Consider the following 22,675-nt stretch of genomic DNA (forward strand, 5'->3'; position numbering starts at 1 on the left):
GTTAAAAATTTTTTACTTTCGCCGTCGTTTTACGGAGATACCGTATGAAAGTTTGTATGTTGTCTGAGTCAAGCCCTGGAGCAAGTGTCGACTTATTTACCCAAAATGCCTTGCATTCCACCACATTTGACACAGAATTAACCTGTTCAACCCTCAAATAGATCCTTAGATCCTTCTCGGAGGAGCTCAAACCAAAGTGAACAGAAGCCGAACGGTCTCAACAAAGACAACAATATACCAATCTCTAATTCAGCGGTTCCTAAACGTTGTACGCCCGTTCGCCCACGACGTCATTAGCAACCACAACGCCTCCCAACGCTGTGTATTCGACACCACATATATCTGATCATTTAACCCAACCTGCGAATAACATCCCCTTAAGCCAGAGGGCCCCTACCTCTTGGTGCCGCAGGCGTCAGGGCATGTGGGGCACTTCTCACAGGTGTCTCCGAAGGCCCCGGGCTCGGAGCAGTGGCAGTGGCCACACACGCAGTGGCCCCTGCCGCTGCACAGCTGGCCGTCGTCGGCAAGGCACGAGGTGGTCTCCGTGGAACAGTTGCAGTTGTCGCCGATGTAGCCGGCGTGGCACTTGCATTCCCCGCAGTGGCACTCTCCGTGGCCTGGGGCGGGGGGACAGGAGGCGGCCGGTCATGGTCGGGGATCGTTAGCAGTAATTACACTTCAGACGTTGCACAGCAGGCAATTTTATGTTTAGTGCTAAGCCAAGACCCGGACCCAGTTCATCCAAAAGGTGTGTAGAAGTATTGTTTAAAGAACTGTGATTTGTTAGGTAAATGTAGGATGCAAGACATATCCAAAATGGTAGTAAGTATCAGGATAAAATACACAAAGTGTAAGCGCGCGCACACACACACACACACACACACACACACACACACACACACACACACACACACACACACACACACACACACACACACACACACACACACACACACACACACACACACACACACACACACACACTTTATGGTTTCCTTTTCCTGATGTAACCTCCTAAGGGTGCCTCACTCAGACCAGGGGTAGTGTACAGCCAATGAAACCGTGTCGAGTGTCTCCATAGCAACCGCGTGGTCATTCAAAGCACACCTCGACAGCCAAATCACAGCCCCTGGAGGTAATGGTGTTTTCCCAACCCCTTCCACATTTTCCCTCCTCCTGGCTCCAGTCCAATGAGACGGCTAAAAGGGCGCGAGCTCTTCAGACAGCACGGTGACCTACCAGTCAAAACACTGATTCGTCCCACCCTGTCCTGCGTGACCACGGTTCATACAGCGGAAAAACCACGGACATGAATCCATGCCACGGTAACTTGGTGGCCGTGTTGTTAATAAGGAGGCCTGCTTCGCCTCCGTTGGTCCGTGACCCGTACAAAGAAGGCTCTCATTCAGTCGCTCTCCAGCGTTGAGAACTGGGACCAACGTGGAAGCTAACTGAAGGGACAAGGGCGTATTTTGTCAAGGCCAATCGTTTGTGAGATGTTTGTTTATGTAGGCTTTTGGGCAAGCAAATTAAGCAATAAATATATGCCTGCTTATGGCGAAAGGTGACTGGGTCAGGTTGAGGGTTAGAAGACACAAGGAAGGGATACTTAAACTTTATAGGAATGAAAACTACCAATTCACCAAGTGGCTCTGGGCTGCCGCACGGTTTAGTTTCTGTTCAAATAAATTCCACAGGCCATCATTAAACTTGGGTTTGGCTGGACAATCAAGACAAATACTGCAACATATTTCAGGTGTTAGCGCAAGACCTGGATGTTAGCTTCTATTAATTGCATGGGGCTTATTATATTACACGTTAAAAGCACACATCTCTACATACAATACACAACATGACAAATTATATAAATGAGATTATTTAGGAGAGATGGAAGAGATATTTACTGATGGCAACTGCAATGACGGCAAAAATAACTTTAAAGCCAGCTCTAGACTTGACCAGCAGCCAGTGTACTTGGGGATAATGGGAAACAGATCGCTGTACCGCTTAAAGTCACACAGACACTGAAGGAGAAAAACCACTTGCAGACACAGCTGGGAGGTTACCATAACCCAGACCTATTACACAATACACTATCTGGAGATTATACAGACAGAGCTTTAACACATAAAGGCCTTTTTTATATACATGTAAAGATCTTGCCTACTTAAAAGGGTACATTGAGCCATTTAGTAGATGATGTTATCCAACTTAAAATCTATTGGCGGCTGTAGACTATTAAGATTTAATAGTAGAGCACAATAAAATGGAAATGCTTTTATTTGAAGATGAAGAGTTTTTTCCTCACTACGTGGCTTAAAGCACCGCTCCCAAAATGGGTCCAGTGCTAGGCGGTTGCATGACCAACTGGGCTGTCTGGATGAGTCCCAGCACTAAGGTCATGGGAGCATGTCGTTACCAGGATGGCAGGGCTCCAAGGGAGTCAATGAGGAAGAGCTAGAGGCAGTTTTTCTCTTTTTAAAATCGAGACAGGGTTTAGGTGGTGTCAAGTGTCAAACGTCTAATTGTCAAACAAGATGCTTCAAGGTGTGCCTTCAATATTCCTTCCTGCTGATGGTGAGATTATTGTGCAGGTGTGCACAAAAGTTACACAACATTGACATAATTTCACAATAATGCGTTTTTCTTGTTGATGTTGAAGCTGCAAGTCCAAAATGTCAACAGGTGTATTAGTCCTCCGTCACCTGTTATGTTTAGCTCTCCTACAGTTGAATGCCATCATACAGTGATCAATACATCTCTTAGTTGACCTTTCCACTTGTTAGCTGTAATGCAAGCATTCTTTTACATGATGAATTGTTAATGAGTTAATCATTTAAACGTGACATATTATGATGGATATGGACGAGGCCAGATCAATTAGAACTGTATGTCAACAAACTCTACAGACCGGTCTGTCCGGTCACTTAATGTTAGCAGAACAAACGTGACACTTCGTTTAGCATTTGTGATCCTATGACCCTGGCCCATTATTATTATTATTGTCTTGATCATCATCTGTTCCTTTAACGTCCACGACCAGAAAGAGAAAGGACAGAGTTTGAGCTAAGCACGCAGGCTTTATGGAGTAAGAGCTACACCCTTAAAAACAGATGAGTGGGAGAATCAGGTTTATGAATCATCCTAACTTTGTTAAGTTACGCAATTTCCCTCTTGCTTTTCCGCCTATCATTGTGGTGTCCCCGACATCACCTGATGGTCACTTTAAGTGGGCAGTGTAATGACTAACTAAGCCGTGGTAGTGGAAAAGGAAATTAGGAATGTGTTAAAAATTCCTATTTCCTAAAACAAGTATGACACTGCTTTCTGACCATTTATTCCACCTTCTCGTGTGGCCATATCACTGCCCAAAGTTTATGTATTTCAAGACAATGAGGAAATCTCAGTTCAACATTGGCGCGTTATTTCTGCCTTAATGTGACACGCATCCGGTCGTGAACTCTTGAACCCTCTCCTTCCCTTTCTCCACTTCTCGGTGCGTGGAGGTCGCCGGGTCAATTGATGTCGCACACCCATGCTGTGGGGCAGGACAGGATACAGCGGTCAAAAAAACTAAAGACAAACGCACAATAGAGAGGAGACCAAAGTGACATGGTTCAGACCCAAAACGCAGAATCGGCTTCCTGCAAAATGGAAATCATCCAATTGCATGTGTGGAGGCGGGTCTAACTGGGATCCGGTATTTAACCATCGCCGGTCACCAATGCAGCACTTCAACACACAGAGGCACAAGGTGGAAAGGAAAACTGACAATTCAAACACTTCTATAATGACCTATGAGGTGAATAACAGTAGCAACTGTTTGGAGAGGTTTTGGAACATTAGCGTTATGTTAGGGCTGTCAACAATCATGTTTATGGATCTAGGTAACGATATTTGTTAAAAACATCATCAACCCGATTCATTTTATCAGACACATTGCTTTAATTGTCCATAAAATGGATCAACTGTTGCTCTCTCGTCATGGGCATCGCATTTTATGTGCTACGGCTTTAAAACAAAATGCAGATAATCACAATCTCACATGGCCTGATGCGTAAAAAACACAATCACATAGCCGTTACGCTGGTCGTTACCACGTCTGGAACCTGCAGAACAACAAACCCGTTTATTGGAAGGATGCCCCGTCCATGGCATGAATCACGTCCAGAGCACAGCGCCTGACTGATCAATAACAAGCCAACAAAAACACGGATTGTGAGAGCTCTATCCCATCAGCCTGCTCCATTAGTCAAAGGTCCGCAACACTGTCCCTGTTCCTGGGAGCAGAGGTGACTCATGTAACATTTCATGAGTTTGATTTGTCATCTAAGCCATAAATTATATTGCACATTCAGTGTTCGCGTAATAAACAATCTGGAGCAAAGCTGCTTTGCTGCTTCTGTGTTAAAAGTATTAAAGTCAAGTAGTACAAACAACTCCAAACTTGATTTAAAACTGTATGAAGGGTTTTGAGGATCGAAGGCTGTTTTAGTAAGAATGACCACCCGGCACAAAGAAACAAACAAAAATCAATCAAAAAACAAGATCTACATTTTAACGTGCGTGTTATCACCACATTGTCAGCATTCTTGTAGCTGTTGGGAACCAAACGACCCCTTGCAGAAGCCAAAGCCCATGGACTGGACATGATGAACCCACTGACCCTCATTATAAATAGTGGGCTGGATGCACTGGTGGTTGCTGCACGAAGGCTTATTTAAAAGCATACCGCACTTCACAGTACTAGGAGGAATATTGACTCCCCAGTGCCTCCCAGTGTGGACAGAGAGTTGGGGAGGGAAGGCTGAGACAGAGATAGAGACAGAGAGAAAGAGAGGGACGGAGACAGGGACAGAGAAAATCAAAGCAAGACCTCCTCCCCTAGTGGTCGTGGAGCTCAGAGCCCCTTTCTCAAGCGGATGTTTCTGTGTGCAAACTGTGCATGCATGTTTCTGTGACACTTAAAGGTCCAGTGTAAACAATTTAGAAGCATCAAGCGGTGCGGTGCTAATTATAATGCTCCACACAACGACGTACTAAAAAGTTGAGTTGCGTTAGAAAACCCTCCATAGAGGTTATTCATGGTAATAAAGTGACATCCTCTCTGACTTTGTACTGAAATTACAAAATATTTTTTATTTTAGGGGGAAAATGAGCTGTGGCCTCTCTGACTTGGCGATAAAAATACGTTCCTTAAAGATCCTTCTCTTTTCTATTGGATGGAGCATTTAACTGTAATCTGCATTAATATTCTGTCTACCCAATCATGAGGTCTTGCAAACCAAGCCGTTCTTTGGCTTTGTGGGATCGCTGCTATTTTCAAATTTGAAGGAACTGGACTACCAACTGTGTCTTTTGTGCATCTATTTCAGTTTTAGGGGATTGCATGCATTATATGATATGTTATTATGGCGCAAAGCCCCTCCCTTCTACTATGAAGGATTGTAAAATACTTCATTCCAATGACAGCTTTAACAAAAGAGCTGTATCGCAACAACCACACGTGGTATTTCCACAGCGCTTTGTTCGATCTGATTACAGGCCCTTGTGTTGGGTCACGGCTACAGAGGGCTGGCTCCGAGGGGACATCTTTCGAACCGTTATTGAAGACGGAGCTAAGAAAAGAGGGCTTCTCTATTTTAGTGTAGTGTTTAGTGTAAGGGAAAGCTTGCCCTGCTCAAAGAGTTGTTTCAAGGGCAATCTTTTAATCGCACACGCAGACAATGCACACAGACGTGGGAGGATGGAGTAAAGAATCCCGCAATCATTGGTTAACCTAAAAAAATAAGCCCTTCGTGCCAACGGCGATGGAAGGAGCAGTGATACTTTGATGACAGCGAGGAGAAAAACCACTAAGACAACTGTAGCAGAGACTGTGCTCTGGGTACTGTCAGAGATAGAGCAGGGGGTTCCTGTACACACAGGGAGTTAGAAGTCCATGCCCATTTTAGCGGCAGATCAAACTGCAGACAAGGCATTCTACTGGATCCCATGACTGACAGGAGAAAAATAGCTGACACATGAAAAAAGAAATTACCACGAGAAAACCAATAAACGATACTTCACTAAAAACGTCAATGTCATGAGTTTCTTTGATTCCTCTTGGACTTTGGGCTACAGTCGATGAGACTCGTCTTTTCTTTTGTTTAGACTAACTGATGTTTTGGACTTCAGCTTTGCTTATGTTAATCTTGGGTGTTTACACCAGCAGTAGTGGCTAGTCATCACTGAGAACCATGTCAATGCAAAAAAGCGTGCAGCACAGAGACATTCTGTCCTATAGATAAGACAACAGGCTTGTCGGGGGCCACTCTCTCTTCGCATCCCAAGGGCCCAACCCCGTCTTCCTTTGTTGCAATGCCATCAGCTGCCTGGAGGGAGATTATAATGGTGAAATAAAAAAATAAAAAATAAAATCAATTCATGACAGACAAAGCGTATGCAAATAGATTCTAAAGGCCCTTTTTGTACCAGATAAACATGAACGTCTTAAACATTAAAAGGAGGTGATGCAAAGCAGCCAGCATCTGCTGAAACAAACCCTTGCCTATCCGTCATCAGAGCCCAGGGTCTCCCCAAACCCCACAGGAAACCCCACCAGCCAGGGCCGGGAACTGAACCGTCAACTGACATCCAGGCAGAACCGGCTGGAACAAGGATGGCAGTCAACATCGTAGGCCGTGACGCTGTCCACACCCACAGCCACACCACCACGACATGTGTGTGTCTCCTCGCGAAAAATGGATAGAAAATAGAACAAGGGTTGGGCAGAGAGGGAGTCTGAGTCTGTGAATGGCTTGCATGAGAAAGCCTCGGTGGGTTGAAGGATCGTTTTCAGTGGCTTTTTTGTCTGGACTGCTGTGCGAAATAACAATAGAGGATTGTATTTTCTGTAACACGGCCACACACAGGCAGACACAGACACAAATACAAATAACACAAATCGAGTTGAAGTCTGATATAACGCTGTTCACCAAGCATCCCTGGGAGAATTGTCAATCGATACGCTCTGCATTTTAATGGTGTCAGCATTGACCAGACACATAATACAAACACGACAACCTCCATCCCCGTGGTTCTCCCGCTCAGCAAAACCTCCCAAATATGCGGGTGGTTGAAGATATGCAGGCCGAGACAAGCTCCCCAGTGTACACGCCTGTCATCAGAGCCAAAACACACAGTCAACAGTGACCCAGCCCCAGATACCAGGACGGAGGGCAAGGTTAAGGTGAAGGTGTCGTGTCTTTGTACTGCTTATACCTTCACCTTTTAAAATACCTAGTCTGAATACCTCACTGCAAACCATGTGGTGTGTGGACCTTGTGGCGGTGGTGGTGGATTTACACAAATTATCGTTATTAAGAGCTGTGATGCCGTATTTCTGGGGGGGCTTAAACATAGCAACAAAGCCAACATCGTCGACAGACAACGACCATTAGAAGCCGTGAAACCAATGTTTACTCTGGTGTCGTCAGTCTGCTTCCTAATAGACATGTGTTTCACCAGCCGTGCTCTCCCCGTCATAACTCCATGAAAATGAAAACCACACACACACACACACACACACACACACACACAAAAAGACCCATGTAGTGTCACAAACTATTCCTGGGGAGTACCTCGGTCAACACACAGCTGATATTTGTTTAAAGAGTATGTCAGATATTTGTTTTGTTTTGCTGAGACCGCATATAGTCAGGTCTTTTGTCTGTGCTGGGGGAAGGGGGTAGACTTGTGATCTGAAATGGTGGAAGTGGTGTTGTTGGTAGAGCTAGGGGTATTTTTGTTGATGGTTCATGATAAGGGCCAAAATAAAAAGGCTAGCCAATTCTGATGGCACAGAAGGCCATCTCTCACTGCTGTTTATTTGTTCAGCTAAAGCATCGCATTCATCACAAGAATCTCAGAGATAATTTCAAGGGCCCACTCAGTTGATATGAGCCTCTATTCCATATTCTTCAAACTCTTTCTTTTGGTTTTGGAAATTGCCTACCGAAAGGAAAGCCCTCATGAAACCATGCATGTGGATTGAGAAACAGGTCGTTATTTACACTAACAGCTTGGGTAATTATCCAAGCGTTTTTCCATTCTCAACACCTCAGTGTTTCAAACAGCTGCTTATAAACAGACATACGCACAGTCGCACACTCTGAACAGCAATTGCACGTTAAAAAAAAAAGTGTAAGAAATGCAGAAAAACAAGGCATAATTTAAAAGTGAAGATGAAATGAGATTTTCCAAGCACAGTTGTATCACTGTATCAAACAACAAAGGAGCATTGTCTTCCCAAAACACAGACGCAAACTCACCCAAACAAACAGAAACGCACTCAGTGTTGGCGCACATGGAACAACTGTATGCTGAATGCAGTCTCACTAAAAGGTAAGCCCTTCACAGCCATGAACACTTCAAACATTAAAGCGTTACTATCCATCTCGGCCGGTAAATAAACAGCAGGAGAACTACATCTCCATCTGGATCCCACTCCTCAGCACACAACCCGGCCCAGGAGCTCTGCTTTTGTTTGTTGTGTTACCATCTCCTTCTGCTTCAGAAGCCTAGAGTCCACACACCATGCAGGCAACAACAAGCAAGCAAGCGAGCGAGCTGCTTTTGAACAGCTGGGGAAATAAAAGGAGAAAAAGATTCACAAATGGATTCAACAAGGGACTTTGGTCCATGGTTCTGTTTTGGGAATGGAATGGATGGGAGCGGGGGGAACCACCCAGAAGCTTGAGCCGACCATAAGCGTGCCTGAGTGAACAGACAATACAATGAGAGCGATTAAAAAAACATTTCAGCAACACACAGCTCTGTGTCAAGCACTGATACTGTGAACGATTTATGCACAGTTTATACACATTTGTATCTATTTTTCCTGTATGCACGGGGCAGCACACCGAGAGTCAGGCTTTATACAGAGCCATAGATTAGACCACTGGCCTGGGGTCAATGACCTTACATCACTGGTGTGACATTGAGGAAGAGGCACAGCCCCTGTAAGCCCAATCACGTTAGCAGCGTGTAGCAGCTAAGCGCCTCGCGGCTGAAATGTGACCTGGTGCGATCCCTTCTTTAAACACAATGGGCTGCCAGAGCTGGCCGCCAGAATCCCCTTTCTGCGTTGCATTCTGCTAAATACTCCTGACCTCTTGCACTTTTGTGTAGCTTAGCATGATGCTGTCGTCGACTGCACACTGGCACTTATTAGGCACGGCCAGATGAGAAAGGGCTGAGTGCATACGATAGAGAGAGGATAGAGGAGAGGGAGTATAAAAGGATAAAAGAGGTAAGTGAGTAATGCTTAATCTTAGTTTGACTACCAGGAAACACCTTGAAGTTGTTTTTTTTCTACTTTACTGGAAGTATTACTACCTTAAAACTGGGCTTAGGGTGCTGGTAGGGTTTGAGGTGGGGCGAGACTACCTGATCTGAAGGAACAGGGGGGGGGACGGTCAAGTTCAGTCATGTCTAGCCTCCACAGAGGGCTGTTTACCTCCAGGGGGGCCGGGGATGGGGCAGGGGGGAGGGGGGCGGAAGAGGGAACTGAAAGTTTTCAGAGTGCTATATCAGAGTGCTATTCATGGAGCAGAGGCCTATGGAGTTGCGGTTTGAGTCCGGTTTTGAGTCTGCATGAGTCCGATGGGCTTTATATGGTTAGTTGGTCGTTGTCTTTATATGGTGGTATAGGGTCTACTTGCACTAGTCCAGAGCAGACAGCTCACCACCTTCATCCAAATGAAAGGTTAAGGCCACCGCTAAGATAACTCAAATAAGATCATTGATCGGTAGCTCTTCAGGAAAATACTGGATATAAGACTTTGTGAATGTTCTGTATGTATACTGTATGAATGCAGCCCAATAGGTGGTGTAACGTCCACATGGCTGACATTATGAAATGAAAGAGATCATATACCTTTCTGATTATATCAAGAGAATGAGGAATGAGGTTCTGTTTGACATTCTGCCTCACAGCTGATTATCATGTACGGTCATGTATCTTTGAAAAAGGTTTCAAAGCCTGTTCCACAGGCCCTCATTCAATATGTATAGTTTAAGATGTTCAAAGAAATATCAAGATGTTTAAATAATAAATAACCAACAAAATGGTCACAATTTCAATAAATCACCTTTAACATGTTTCATAGACTGCGCTGTAGCGTCTTCTCCTTTGTAATTAGTGTGGAATGAAAAGGCCTCCGAGGTCGACAACGGGACCAGCCTGCCAGGAATCAGCCCTGAACATACACACTAATTGCTTCACGTTCTTCTAAAACCACAATAAAGACCAATACAAAACACAGCCAACCAATCAAACACACTGCAACGTAGAAGTAGTAAAGCAAAAGCTCCCAATTCCAAAAGTTGGATCCAACTGACTTACAGCCGCCCGACTTAAAGGCTTAACCTTAATTTATTAAGAGTGTTGGCCCTCAAATCTCTACAATCGTGTGGCATTTCGTGGCAGATTCCAGCCATTAGCGCCGTGGTTTGAGGTGTCAGAGGGAAATAGCAGGATGGAAGTCAGCCTACGCATACGGTTTGAAAAGGGAATGAGCTGTGTTTGGACATGTTGTAGCCAGCGCTACTGGGATCAGCTGAAACCATAATCCATCGCACCCGTCTATGGCTGGAAGGCTCCATCTTCACTCTCAATGAAAGACAGACTTGTATGAATTATCACTGTTGTAAGTCAAAGGTCTGTCTTCCCCTCCCAACACACACTCCAACGTCAAGGAAGTCATCATTCTTTTAATGTAGCCTGGCATGGCACAAACACAAATCAATACACACGCCACTTGAAATGACATACAGACAGACAGACAGACAGGCAGGCAGGCAGACAGACAGACAGAGAGTGGGGTAAGTGTGCTTCAAAGTGTGCAAGCCCGGGAAATACAGCTGTTCTATTTCTGTATTTCTGTACGACCACTGAGCAGCTGTCTGAGATCACCATGTAGATCCAGCTGCAGTGGGCTGGGGAGATAATTGTCATGGTGTGGCAAAGGGGAACTGGAGCTCTGCATGCATGCCTCCACTGGGAAATGCTCTCTTAGGACTAAACATGTCTGCTTCAAACGAAGCGTTGACGCAGACCACCACAGCCACGTGCGACTGTGCCAGATACTGCATAGCTGTATGTCCTCATATTCATTTTTTTTGTTGTGTGTTTAACATTTGTTTTTCCATTAGACATTCAGTTCGCTTTCCGGTCACAGGGATACAGACATAAACACAAAGAGACTACTAAGAGTGTTGTGAAGCAGCAGTGATTCAGTACATTTCCATGGATTGGGTGAGGCAGTTTCATTTGTGGAACTTTCCATCGCTTGTGTATAGACCGCAACATCAAGGGTGCTGCTGGGAGAATGAGGAACCATGTGAGACAGGATGAAGAATTGGGACATGGAGGAGAGTCTTGCATCACAAAATGTCAAGAAACAAGCAACTAAGAAGTTGGGCTCATTTTGAGACCCATCTTATCGTTTTGTGTTGGGGGGCTGAATCAACGATGAAGAAAGATAAGAACTAATTTCATTTCACTGATGCTGTAATTAATTTATGAAAAGCTTTCCGGCTGTGAAATTCACTTTTCCTGCAGGATTACAGCAAGAAAAAAACAAAGAAAAAACTATCAAGTTCCAGCTTATCAATATGTTTCTTTTAGCACTCGAGTCGTTGTGATCAAGACAAGCCCTGTTGTAACTAGTGTACAACAGAACAGTCTAGATCATTTAAAAAAGAAACCTCATGTCGTCACCACACACCACATATGCACATCATGCATGCATGCCCACCCACCCACCCACCCACCCACACCCACACACACTGCACGCCGGGACAGATAGGAACCACAGCTGGGTATGGCGTGCGTCCTGCATACTCCACTGTGTCCAAAGTGTCTGGCCTCCTGCTGTGTCCTCCCCTTCAACTCTATTCCACGCGATATTGGAAAACCTGCAAGATGAGTTGCTGCTAAACACATCAAATACCGTGGCCCTTAAAGGTTAAAGACGACGACAGCGCTGCAACACAATAAACTAGGGCCCCGGAAGTAACAACCAAGCAGAACTCTAAGCCTCTCGAACAAGTCTGCGGCATCCGTTGTGCACGCCAGAGACTCTCTTTGAATGAGCATTCCTTTGAAATATCAACAGAGAAATGGCAAAAATTTCACTAAGGAATATAAACTGTGGTTTTAAAGCGCCAATCATCTTTAATTCAGTTTTCATCTGCAATTAAGCAGAGACCAGGCCAACTCGGACCACTGTGTATTGGTGTAGGAGAGGGGCTCTGGCACACTGCAGGCCAGCTGTCTCTCTGTAAGCTGGCATCCATTTGCCTTGGCTCATGCTAATGCTGAGGCTTAAGACCCACTGATGCAGGACTCGACATCAACGTCTTTTCTTTAATTCTGTTTAGGGGCTACTGCCACCTTGGTCATTCTTCCATCAGTGTTAGCATGCTTCAGTTTACTTATCTCACAGACCTCACAAATTGAGTGTTGATGTTCAACAGGCCCTCTTCAGAGTAAAGGTCTCCGAAGATAATGGCCAGAAGAGGTTTATGATGAGATTACAATTTAGGAAGACAGGGAAAATGCTCAAATTTGCAGAGTTGTGAGAAAATGCATCCTGCTGGTTCCCTCTTTGCATAACCAGCTGTGCCTTAAAGCACTTTACCAGTCGGACATGGACAGGAGCCCGACTTCCCAGACGGCAACCTCAGTACAAGTGGGCTGCTCTCGACGGAGCGTGACCAATCACGGCTCTGCTCAACGCTATTTAACACTTTACATGTTTACCAGGATGAGTGACGAAAGGCTGGCCTTCCCTTCCTGTGAGGAACACGATCAGACCGACACTGTGTACTATACAGGCCGCACTGTGGTAATAATTAACTGATTAGGAGAAGTGAAGGGAGGCAGTCGTTGGAGGACTACCACTTGGTGTCATTAGGGGCTCATTACTGGGCACGCCATGCTGAGAAAGGAAAGTAACCAGAAAAAACAGAGAGAGGCTTCCAGAAGGAACTGGAGTGTTAACATTTAATGACCGTCTATGGATCACCACCAGCTTAGAAACAAGCAGCCCTTCTATTACGGGAACGTTCAGAGAGGTCCAGCATCGCTTTATGTTTCGGCACCGAAAGCACCAATCGGCTCTGCATGGACAAACGGAGCCAGGCATTGTGTGAGAGGAGCTGGCCCCCGGCTAATACAAAGCGTTCTCTGTGGTTTCTGAGGCACATCTATTGGCTTGGGGATGAGCCATGTCCCCCCCTCCCCTCCCCTCCCCCCTCCCCCCTGCCTTCCCTCCCTCACCAAAAACACACAGATACTCTGCAGAACTGGCCTCAGCACACAGTGAGGAATGGACCCGATGTTCTGGCCGGAGAACCGGCCTTGTTGGTTAAGTATGGCTGAGCAGATACACCAAGCCAACCAGCCTGTGGAAAACAAAGACTTGGACCGGACTGTAGGGAGGCCAACTGAAACACGGACGGCTTAGAAGGAAAAGTGGGTTTCTAGAGGCCACTTCTTCACATGCATCTTTTATTAAGAGAGTATTTGAATGCTTTGGGGTGAAAAAATGAAAGCATGGAAGTGTTTTGACAAGTGTGGATCTCTGTGAAGCTCTGTTTCAAATAAACTTCACATGCATATTAAAAACAATTTTTTTCAAGACAAGAACACAAGCATCCATCAACAAGCCGTACTCAAGAGTTTAAAGAGCAAGAGCTCCTTCGCTGTCACCGCCACAAGATGCATTGCAAGGCCCACCAGATCAGAGGTGGCAACTTTGAGCTGAATCAAGTCAAAACACATCCCTTTCTCACAGTTACCGAAACAAAATAACTTTACAAAACAGCTTCCCAAATTGAAAAGGGCGATGTGAAAACAGAGCACTCAAACAATACTCTCCAGCCCTCAAAACAGCCCTCAAAAACCACTGCACCAAACCCCGAAAGGAAATTGAAGAAACTTTGAGAAGGATCCTGCTTATAGCATGGCTAGGCCTGCAATAAGTGCTGTGTGGGCATATCAACGAAATAAAAACAGCAATTAAATGAAACTACCAACTTTCAGAATAGAACAGAAGACTCAAATAATTTCAGCGAGTGCAAGCAGACATGCCCAGAACATGTTTGAACATTCGATTTTCAATAATGATTATAACCTACACTGTTCCTCAGATTTCATGCATATCTAGAACTTTTTTTACCTTCACATACCATAAATACCATAATCCCCATAAAATCATCTTTAGTGATCAAAGCCAAGACAACCTTATACTTCACCGCCCCACCACTTAGAAGAAACGACTCAACAAAACAGCTCACGAGTTGAAAGACCATAGCCTTCCAGCTCTCTCTTTCTTCCTCTCATGCTCCAGCAGACTCCATCATTCAATAACCAGACAGAGCTCAGCTCCCAGAGAAGACTGCACCCTGGGGGGGGGGGGGGGGGCAAAGCACAAAGCTCTCCTACCTGCGCAGAGGACCCCCTTGTGGCGGGCACACGAGAAGTCGTCGCACTCGCAGAAGCTGCCGTAGACCTTGCCGAACTCCGACTCGTAGCACAGGCACTGGTTGCAACTGCACTCCCCTCGCCCGCTGCACATCCGCTTGCCCTCCGCCTCCCTGCAGGCGCCCAGGGGGTTGTTGCCAGACTCGCCCTCCTGACACTCACAGTGGGAGCCCAGGTAGCCCGGTTCGCAGTAGCACTTCCCGCAGGTGAAGGTACCTGGATCCGGGGAAGGGTTGGACTCGGTCAATAATGGTAAATGGTAAACTGCCTTTTTTTGGACCCAGAGGCCACCCAAAGGGCATTACAATATTGCCTGACATTCAGCCATTCATGCACACATTCACACACCGACGGCGGCGTCAGCCACACAAGGCAACAGCCAGCTCGTCGGGAGCAGTTAGGGTTAGGTGGCTGGCTTTCTCAGGGAAACCTCGACACCCAGCTAGGAGGAGCCGGGGATCGAACTAGCAACCTTGCAACCCGCTCTACCTCCTGAGCTACATGCTGCCCGTAGAACACATGCGGCGTGCGTGCGGAGAGAGAGCGCGGTCGACGGCGGGGGAGAGGGGGTATGCTCACCGGTGGAGCTGCAGACGCTGCTGTTGGTCTGCGCGGCCCGGGTGCAGCCGCAGTCACAGCTGTAGTCCACTGTCACCTCCAGCCGGTCTTTGAAACCCACCGGTTTGATGGTGAAGCTCTGGCTCGCTGCTCCTTTGGGGCAGCTCCTCGCCTCCACGTTCACGTCAAAGGACACCTGCAGAGAGGTGCCAAGGGCCAGACGTTAGGAAGGTGTCATGGATTCAATCTTTCACCTTCAGCGCTCTCTCTGATTTAACTCTGAGCCTAGGGTTAATGCGGAGTTTGCGTAAGAGAGCGAGGGTTGGGAACTCTACGTGACCCCCCTGCTGTGTGTCCTGTCCTATAGCCCCGGGGGGAGGGGGGGGAAGAGATTTCAGTAAAAGGTTTGATGTGGCTTGCTAGCATAAACCGTGCAAGTTCGTCAAGATAAAACATGTTGTTCGGCGGAAGGAGCTTGTGTAGACATGCCGGTTTGGACCCGTAACGAATTGAGCCTTTGAGGCTCCACTCCACTACGTGTTCATCCGAAATCACCGAACAGCAACACTGTGTCTGCCAGCTCGCTGGGGGGGATTGCAATGCTCAAACTCTACTGTTCTTTTCCCCTCAAAATAGGGAATATCTGGTTGAAAGACATGGAAACTATTCAAGGCTTGAGCGTGGGCGTTAAGACGATGGGATGAAGACAATAACAGTTATGAAAACTTTTTTTTCCTGTACTGAAGGCTGTGTGAATACAGCTTTAAGGAGGTTTAACTAGAGCTCCCGGGCAGTGGACGGCACACACTTGGTAGCAACAGAGAAAAAGACATTCTATGCTTTGAAAATCCCGCCAGAGGTTTAAGGTCTTGAGAAAGGCAACGTTTGCGACTCCAAACCAACACATATATTAGGCCTTCGCAGCCACCGTGGGATCTGTTGATGTTGACTACAGCGTGTGTGAACGAGCAAAGTTAAGGGGAAAGGAGAGGGGGGGGGGGGGCGGGGGGTCTTTAAGTCACCTAATATAAACAACAACCTCTGTTTATTACACCTATTGACAATAGCGTAGGAGCGGTTCGAAGTGCGGCCGTCTCTGTGTCCTGCTGAGAGCAAATGGACCCCACTCTGTTTCTAATCTTCAAAGCACTATCTAAACCAGACTAAACTAGAAACTGTATTGGCTATTATTAAAGCTCAAACAACTTTAGAAAGGCGGTAAAACACCCCGGAATCAAGACTGCCTTTCCTCCGAGAGTAAAGAGCTAGGAGACTAAACTCTAGATGCAAGTAAGGGAGGGTGGGGTGGTGATTGAGCAGTGATGCAGCAATCATGTATTTTGCCGTTTCCAGAATGTATGACAGACAGTTAATTGCTCGGTCAGAGAGGAAGTCAAGCTAGTGGCAAACCTTTGGAGAATGCATGTTAATTAGATAAATTTCTACTGGCATGGCTCACCAGTAACCTCAAATGAGCATGTGGAGTGACAAGTCAACAAGTCAGGCTGAAAAATAAAGTAATGAAACTAAAGCTGGTTTTCCCGTTGACACACAGGGTTGGCTTTGCGCAAACCCAGGGAGCAATAAACTGTTTGGTTGCCTTAAACTGTAGTGGACACATTAGCGACACAGCAGTGTTATCGACGTATAAACGGCATTCATTGTAATGCATTTTGTGTGATTCAGAGCTGAATGTGTTTGTTTATCTTTCTTTTGCCTATTAATGATAAATAGCTGATGTTTGTTTGAGGTGTAATTCTAATTACTGACTGGAAGACTATCATTTGACTGCATAAATAAATGATGGAATTTACTTTGGCTTTCGTGTTTCGTTAAAATAATCGCTAAATGTTTAAATGAACGATAATGATCCTAATGGGAGGGGATGGCACGTGGCAAAATTTGGCAGAAGCCTTCCCATAGATGAGGCCCAGTGACCGGGCAACTGCTTGAACCGAATCCGTACACGGGTACCATTTCAGAATGTCAAAGCATGGTGGCGTTGTGATGCGCACGTGGCTGTTCTCACATACGTGGCTGTTCTTACATGTGATTGCAACGACACGTTGTACAATCACAGGCGTCATTCTGACAGACAATTAAAACAAGCGTGATGAGGGATACCGGAAATCATGGCAGGAGGAACAGTCCTCGAGCTCAGACAGTAAGGGGCAACTTAACAACATAACAAGCAACCAGATGAGATTTACAGAACACGTGAGTCACGAGGAGAGCGCCTCGCCCAATCATGAGGCTTCGTTAGGACCACTACGAAGTTGACCAAACCAAGGGGGTTGGTGAGGAGACACCAAGGGTGAGGTTGGGTCAAAGCAACCCAATTTGACTAGATTTCATTCTCCAGGATCATCCCAGGGCCAAAGAACTGACGGATTCAACTGACGATTCCATCTTGATTGAACCTCCCTGGATCAAATTAAAGCAACAAGATCTCTTGTTTGAGGTGTAGAGTAAAAAACATGTCCTCAAAAGGGTGGGGTGGGGGGGGGGGGGGGTGGGGTTAAAGTAGCTCATGTAGGTTGGCAAAAGGCCAGCCTACAGTTATATCGCACCCAAGCAATAACAAACCAGCAAAGCAGAATGTGTTTCTTGTTTCCTCTTATGAGATTCCCATGACTAAAGTGTGTGTGGGGGGGCGGGGAGCTTCATCATCCAAGCCCCATTGCCGTGGAGGACAAAAATATATGTTGATTCAATGATTATGACTTCCTGGTCGTAAAAAAAACAACAACAACAAAAATAGGATGCATCACGCCTCGAGTGTGGGAAAAAACAAAACGGCCCATCATGTAATTAAAATGTTTCTGTTTGTTTGGACAGGACAACTTGTAAGGAGATGAGCGAGGCGGTGGCTCCACCCGGGCCCATTCATATACATGAGGCCCATTCAGTGCTCTGTTCCCGAGAGTGTCGCTCTCACAAGGAGGCCGGCTCAACCTTACCAAATCCGGGGCGAGAATTTCTCCCGTTTCTTTCAGGGCTAGTGGTCTCACAAAACCCCCCCCCCCCTTCTGCCCGGCCTTTATGGAGGTTCATTGAGATGCACCGGCAGTGGGCAGGGCCATGGAGGCCGAGCACCATAGAAATACCCTGGCTGACACCTAGGTCGGGTCCCCCATCCCACATCCCAAGTGGAGGGGTCCCAGGACTCAACTGAGTCTCCCTCTGACAAATGTGGAAAAGATTGAAGCTGAGATAGAGAAGAAGAGGAAGAGGGGGGAAATTCAGAAGGTTGGAGCTTGCCTTTACAAAGTAGCCACTCGCTAGCCATTTCAATTGATCTCTGAGCTCACGAGCCAATACGATTGGTCGCCCTGCATAATGTGCAGGAGCTGGCGGTGGGAGCGCGGCAGGGGTCAGTGTTTGTGATTTGAACTGAACAAAACTCAAAGCGATTAAGCTGTGTAAGGATCCAGTGTCACCTGACCTGGCTTTTTGTTCAATGAGACAGGAGGGGGACAATGCATTCCACTGGGGTTGACATGTTGGACATGGGCCCATGTTAGGGCGAGAGCACGTAAGAGAGAGAGACAGAGACAGAGAGGGAGAAGAAACCCTAGTCTTCTGCCATTCAGTAGATATGAATAGGATCCCAACTTCTATTCTAGCTCATAGCTCTGAAAGCCAAAGGAGATCAGTCTGTGAGGTAAACAACTCAAGTTATTAGTATTTCATTTCCAAGCATGGCCCCCTCCCTCCTACCCAGCTTAACCAAACTATACACAACTCTCAGTTCTGCCTCCATTACAATATGATTCATGAGTTCATTAGTGTAGGCAATCCACAAGCATGGAGGAAACTAAACAGACCTACAGACTGTACAGTGACATCTATGGAGTGAAATAACTTTATAAAATAAATACATTCCAGAAGTCATTGAATTTCTTTTTTCTAAGAATACTTTATGAAGATAGAATGAATTCTGAACTCCTCCGACTTTTCTGGTCTTCATTTTGAAATTTGAACAAGTGAATCGCGACCGGCGTCCCTAGTGTTTAGCGCTCTGCACAGCCATCACAGACGGTCAGCAGGGAATACGTCTAAATGCATGTACGTCATTATTTGACACCCAAGTATGGTTAAACATGACTACAAATCAGTATAACAACGTTTATAGGTCATAAAAGTCAAAAAAGCATAATAGGTGCTCTTTAAGTAACAGGCTAAATCAGTGGTCAAATGTGATTAAACTTTGTTCCATAATACACAAAAATATATAATTATACAAGCAATCACATTGCAAGAGTCAATGATGTCATTACTATAGCAAAATGTAAACCTATAATCTGCAATTCATGCTGATAGTGGATGGCCTTCAGCCCTACAACATTTGTTTTGATTTCGGTAATGCTACTTCAACTACAAGCCAACTCCACTGGAAACACTCTTTTCACTTCCCATAGCGAGGGGCTGTTGTTTCTGTAAAAAATGTGTACTTTTTAATAGAATGAAAGAAGAGCCATATGCAGCTTTCAAGTGTATTCTTACATTGAGTTAAGTCGGTTTCCCAATTTATGTAACCTACACTGGACTGTGTCCTACAGTGTACTGGCTTCACAAAATTAACCCATACTATATGCAATAACGGTGGTAGAACAGTATAAGACTCAATCATTGGCCCACACGTGCTGGTGATTTCCATTTAACGATTTAAAGCAACACAACCTTTCCTCCACTCCTACAACTGTTTTATTTGATCAAACAGAAACTCCACCTAGAGAGGGTTTTAAAGGTCTCCAGGCGTTCGTCACCAGCTGCCCGGTCACAACCTCACAGTCAGTGACTCGACAGGGCTAATGCTAGCAGGGAATCTGTTCACAGCATGTGGACATTCCTCACAGCCCTCCTGGGCACCCTGGTTCAGAGGAGGGCACCCCTCCCGTGTTCAACAGGAAACAGAGGAAGGCTGAGAGAGTCATTGTGATCTCTGCCAAGAGCTAATCTCTTAAGTCTCTCGCTGTTTAGCGACATGGAGCTGTGTAAAGCTTGCTCAAAATAACAATAACAAACGGAAGCATTTTTTAGATGTTCTTCAAAGTTCTGTGTAATTACCAGGCAGAGTATGGTAAGAACAGCCAGTTACTGCGGAACGCCCTCAATTTGACTCAATATTATAACATTGTGTAACACCTCTGGTATAATGCATCAAGTATCTTCATTGTAATGTTAGCGGATTAAATACATACATTATACGTGAACTGTGTAAAACTGAAACCATTCTCTTCTGAATAATGCCTAAATGATGTGGGGCTGGAAGGCGGTACTCACGGTGTCCCCTATCTTCAGGTCAGAGCACTTCCGGAGGCCCGGTAGCGGCTGTCCGTCCTGGCAGGTGGCGGTGAAGGACAGACTGATGTCCTCTGGTTGGTCCGACACGGTCAGCTCCACTTTGGACCGGATGTTCTGGAAGGGATGAGCATGTTCCACTTATTTGTTAATAATCTTAATGGACAGGAAAAAGATGAAAAAACTAACAAAACACAATTTTAATGCCATAAACATTCAAGACAACTAGAAGTTTTCCGACTCCTTGTGCATCAAAGTTAGCATGCAAACATTTTGCAGATCCTTGAAACCTAAGCTGTGTTAATGTGCTACCACACAGCTATTAATAATAAAAGTGGTAGATATTTGAGTCTGCTAGCAGGCTGGCTGGATGGGCAAAAGGCCTCAAGTGAGGCAAGCCTTAGAATTGCTTGGGCGGGTTGCCACTGCTAATTTACACCAACTGTAAACCTCAGAGTGGGCATGGATCCAGGTCATATATACACAGGGGAAGAGACACGACAGCTTGTACAACATGTGTCAAATGAAACACTTAGGCACAGACTGCTGTGGAGAACACCACTGCAAAGTCCCGAAACCATCAACGCACACAAACAAACGTTGTCACTCTCACACACTTAAGACACTTAAGTCGGTTTTGAATAAAACCCTTTCTCATTTCGAGTGGTGTGCGCAACCAATCTCAGGTTGGGGAATACAGTTTAGCAGCTTGGATGGGAATAACATCAGACGGTTAACATGTTCTCCTGAGCACAGAGCCTCCCACTGAAACTTTCAGTGTGAGGGCTTTGTTTGACACCTGCTTTATTTAGTGAGGACACGCTGCCCCTTTCCTGTTGCCATCAGATGCAAGAGTACTTCTTTGCGGCTGAAAGGGGCAAGGAGAACTGCTGTGCCTATGGACAACACTGACTCAACAACAATAATGATTTAGATATGGTCAATTAATTTGCATTACTCCTCTGTCATTGAATCTGTTAATTAAGGAAGGGAAGGTGTTTTTTTAGGGGCTTTTGGGGGTATTTGTGTTAGTGGAATGAGGACAGAAGATTACCTCCTGAATTATGAACCTCTCTTGTTTGAGTGTGGCTAAATGAACAGGGAATCTGCAGATTTCAACCAGTTCAAAGACTTTTTAATATGTTTATTCAATTCAAATTAAAGCACAAATTAATAAAATTGTATTACCCAATGGCTGCTATCCTCAACCTCGAATGGTTTTTAAGTAAACAACATTATTTGTATGGATATTTGTTCTTATTTGTTTAACTCATGCACGCAAATTAATAGCTATTTCACATTAAATATCGATGTTTGACAGTTATTGGTTGGAGGTGTATTATTTTTCATCTCCAAACCGTCCAAAAACATAATTAAGACCTATGCAATTTTAATTAAAACTTTTTTATGCCTTTTGATGGCCTTCAATTTACATATCTAATTTCATGACCCTTTAATGTGTTAAATATCTCCTTGGATACACAGAATTTAACCTTGGTTGAAGCCACAATACAAAGCTCCTCTAAAACCACACATCAATCCATCTTTCCTACAATCCTCACATTCATATAAGAAGCATCCATGTTCTTTACTTACGTTGTAGGCATTGACGATCAGTTGAATGATGTTCTTTGAGTCCATGTCGAGGATTTCAACTGTCGTTCCCGGAATGAGGGCAGTATAATTCTTCAACAAGGCAAAAAAAACACAAAACACAAACAAAAGACACAAGGGGAATTACTTCATGATCAAATCATTGATACGCATTAGCTGAGCAACAGATAGAAAGACAAAACTACCTTGTAAATGACGTAATACCTCCTCGTCACCGCAAAGATGAGATAGATATTATTTTCGGCCAGTTTTTCTCCAAGCAGACCGAGAGAGGGATAATCCTGTGGAAATAGAAACATTTCTCTATCATAACAGAAAAAAAAACTTTGGCCAGACAGGAAGTGGGTGAAAGGAAGTCATCACCATACTGATAACAGTGTTATGTTTACATAGGACTCCCTGCCAAGGGAACAAGTTAAAAGAAGAGAGGCTAAAGGGCAGAGTAAGAGAACCAGCGTCTTATTATATTACACTCATTCCATTACCCGTCTGTGAGCCAGGCTTCTGCAGTTAACTGCTGCCGTTTGTGGTGTTCTTTGTGGCCCTGAATTTGAGTCAATGTGCGGGGGAAATCTAGGATCTGACCAATGACAACTATCCAATTGAATCCATTCTAATTTATTTGGGTGGGGAAATCCAGGCAAAGAGAAAAAATCTCAGTCA

At 45.2% G+C, this 22,675-nt stretch overlaps 1 protein-coding gene across 1 annotated transcript in view; it reads right to left on the minus strand.

The window, feature by feature from the left end:
• Window positions 1-22,675, minus strand: part of itgb5 (integrin, beta 5) — a 36,481-nt gene that overhangs the window by 7,971 nt on the left and 5,835 nt on the right. The window contains exons 7-12 of the mRNA XM_056579965.1: window positions 22,198-22,293; window positions 21,995-22,084; window positions 20,381-20,515; window positions 15,116-15,290; window positions 14,498-14,752; window positions 398-620 (exon numbers count right to left, since the gene is read on the minus strand). Coding sequence (XP_056435940.1) covers window positions 398-620; window positions 14,498-14,752; window positions 15,116-15,290; window positions 20,381-20,515; window positions 21,995-22,084; window positions 22,198-22,293 — 974 coding nt within the window. The remainder of the gene's footprint in view (window positions 1-397; window positions 621-14,497; window positions 14,753-15,115; window positions 15,291-20,380; window positions 20,516-21,994; window positions 22,085-22,197; window positions 22,294-22,675) is intronic.

Source organism: Gadus chalcogrammus, chromosome 20 (assembly GCF_026213295.1).
Source record: "Gadus chalcogrammus isolate NIFS_2021 chromosome 20, NIFS_Gcha_1.0, whole genome shotgun sequence".
Classification (NCBI taxonomy): Eukaryota; Metazoa; Chordata; class Actinopteri; order Gadiformes; family Gadidae; genus Gadus; species Gadus chalcogrammus.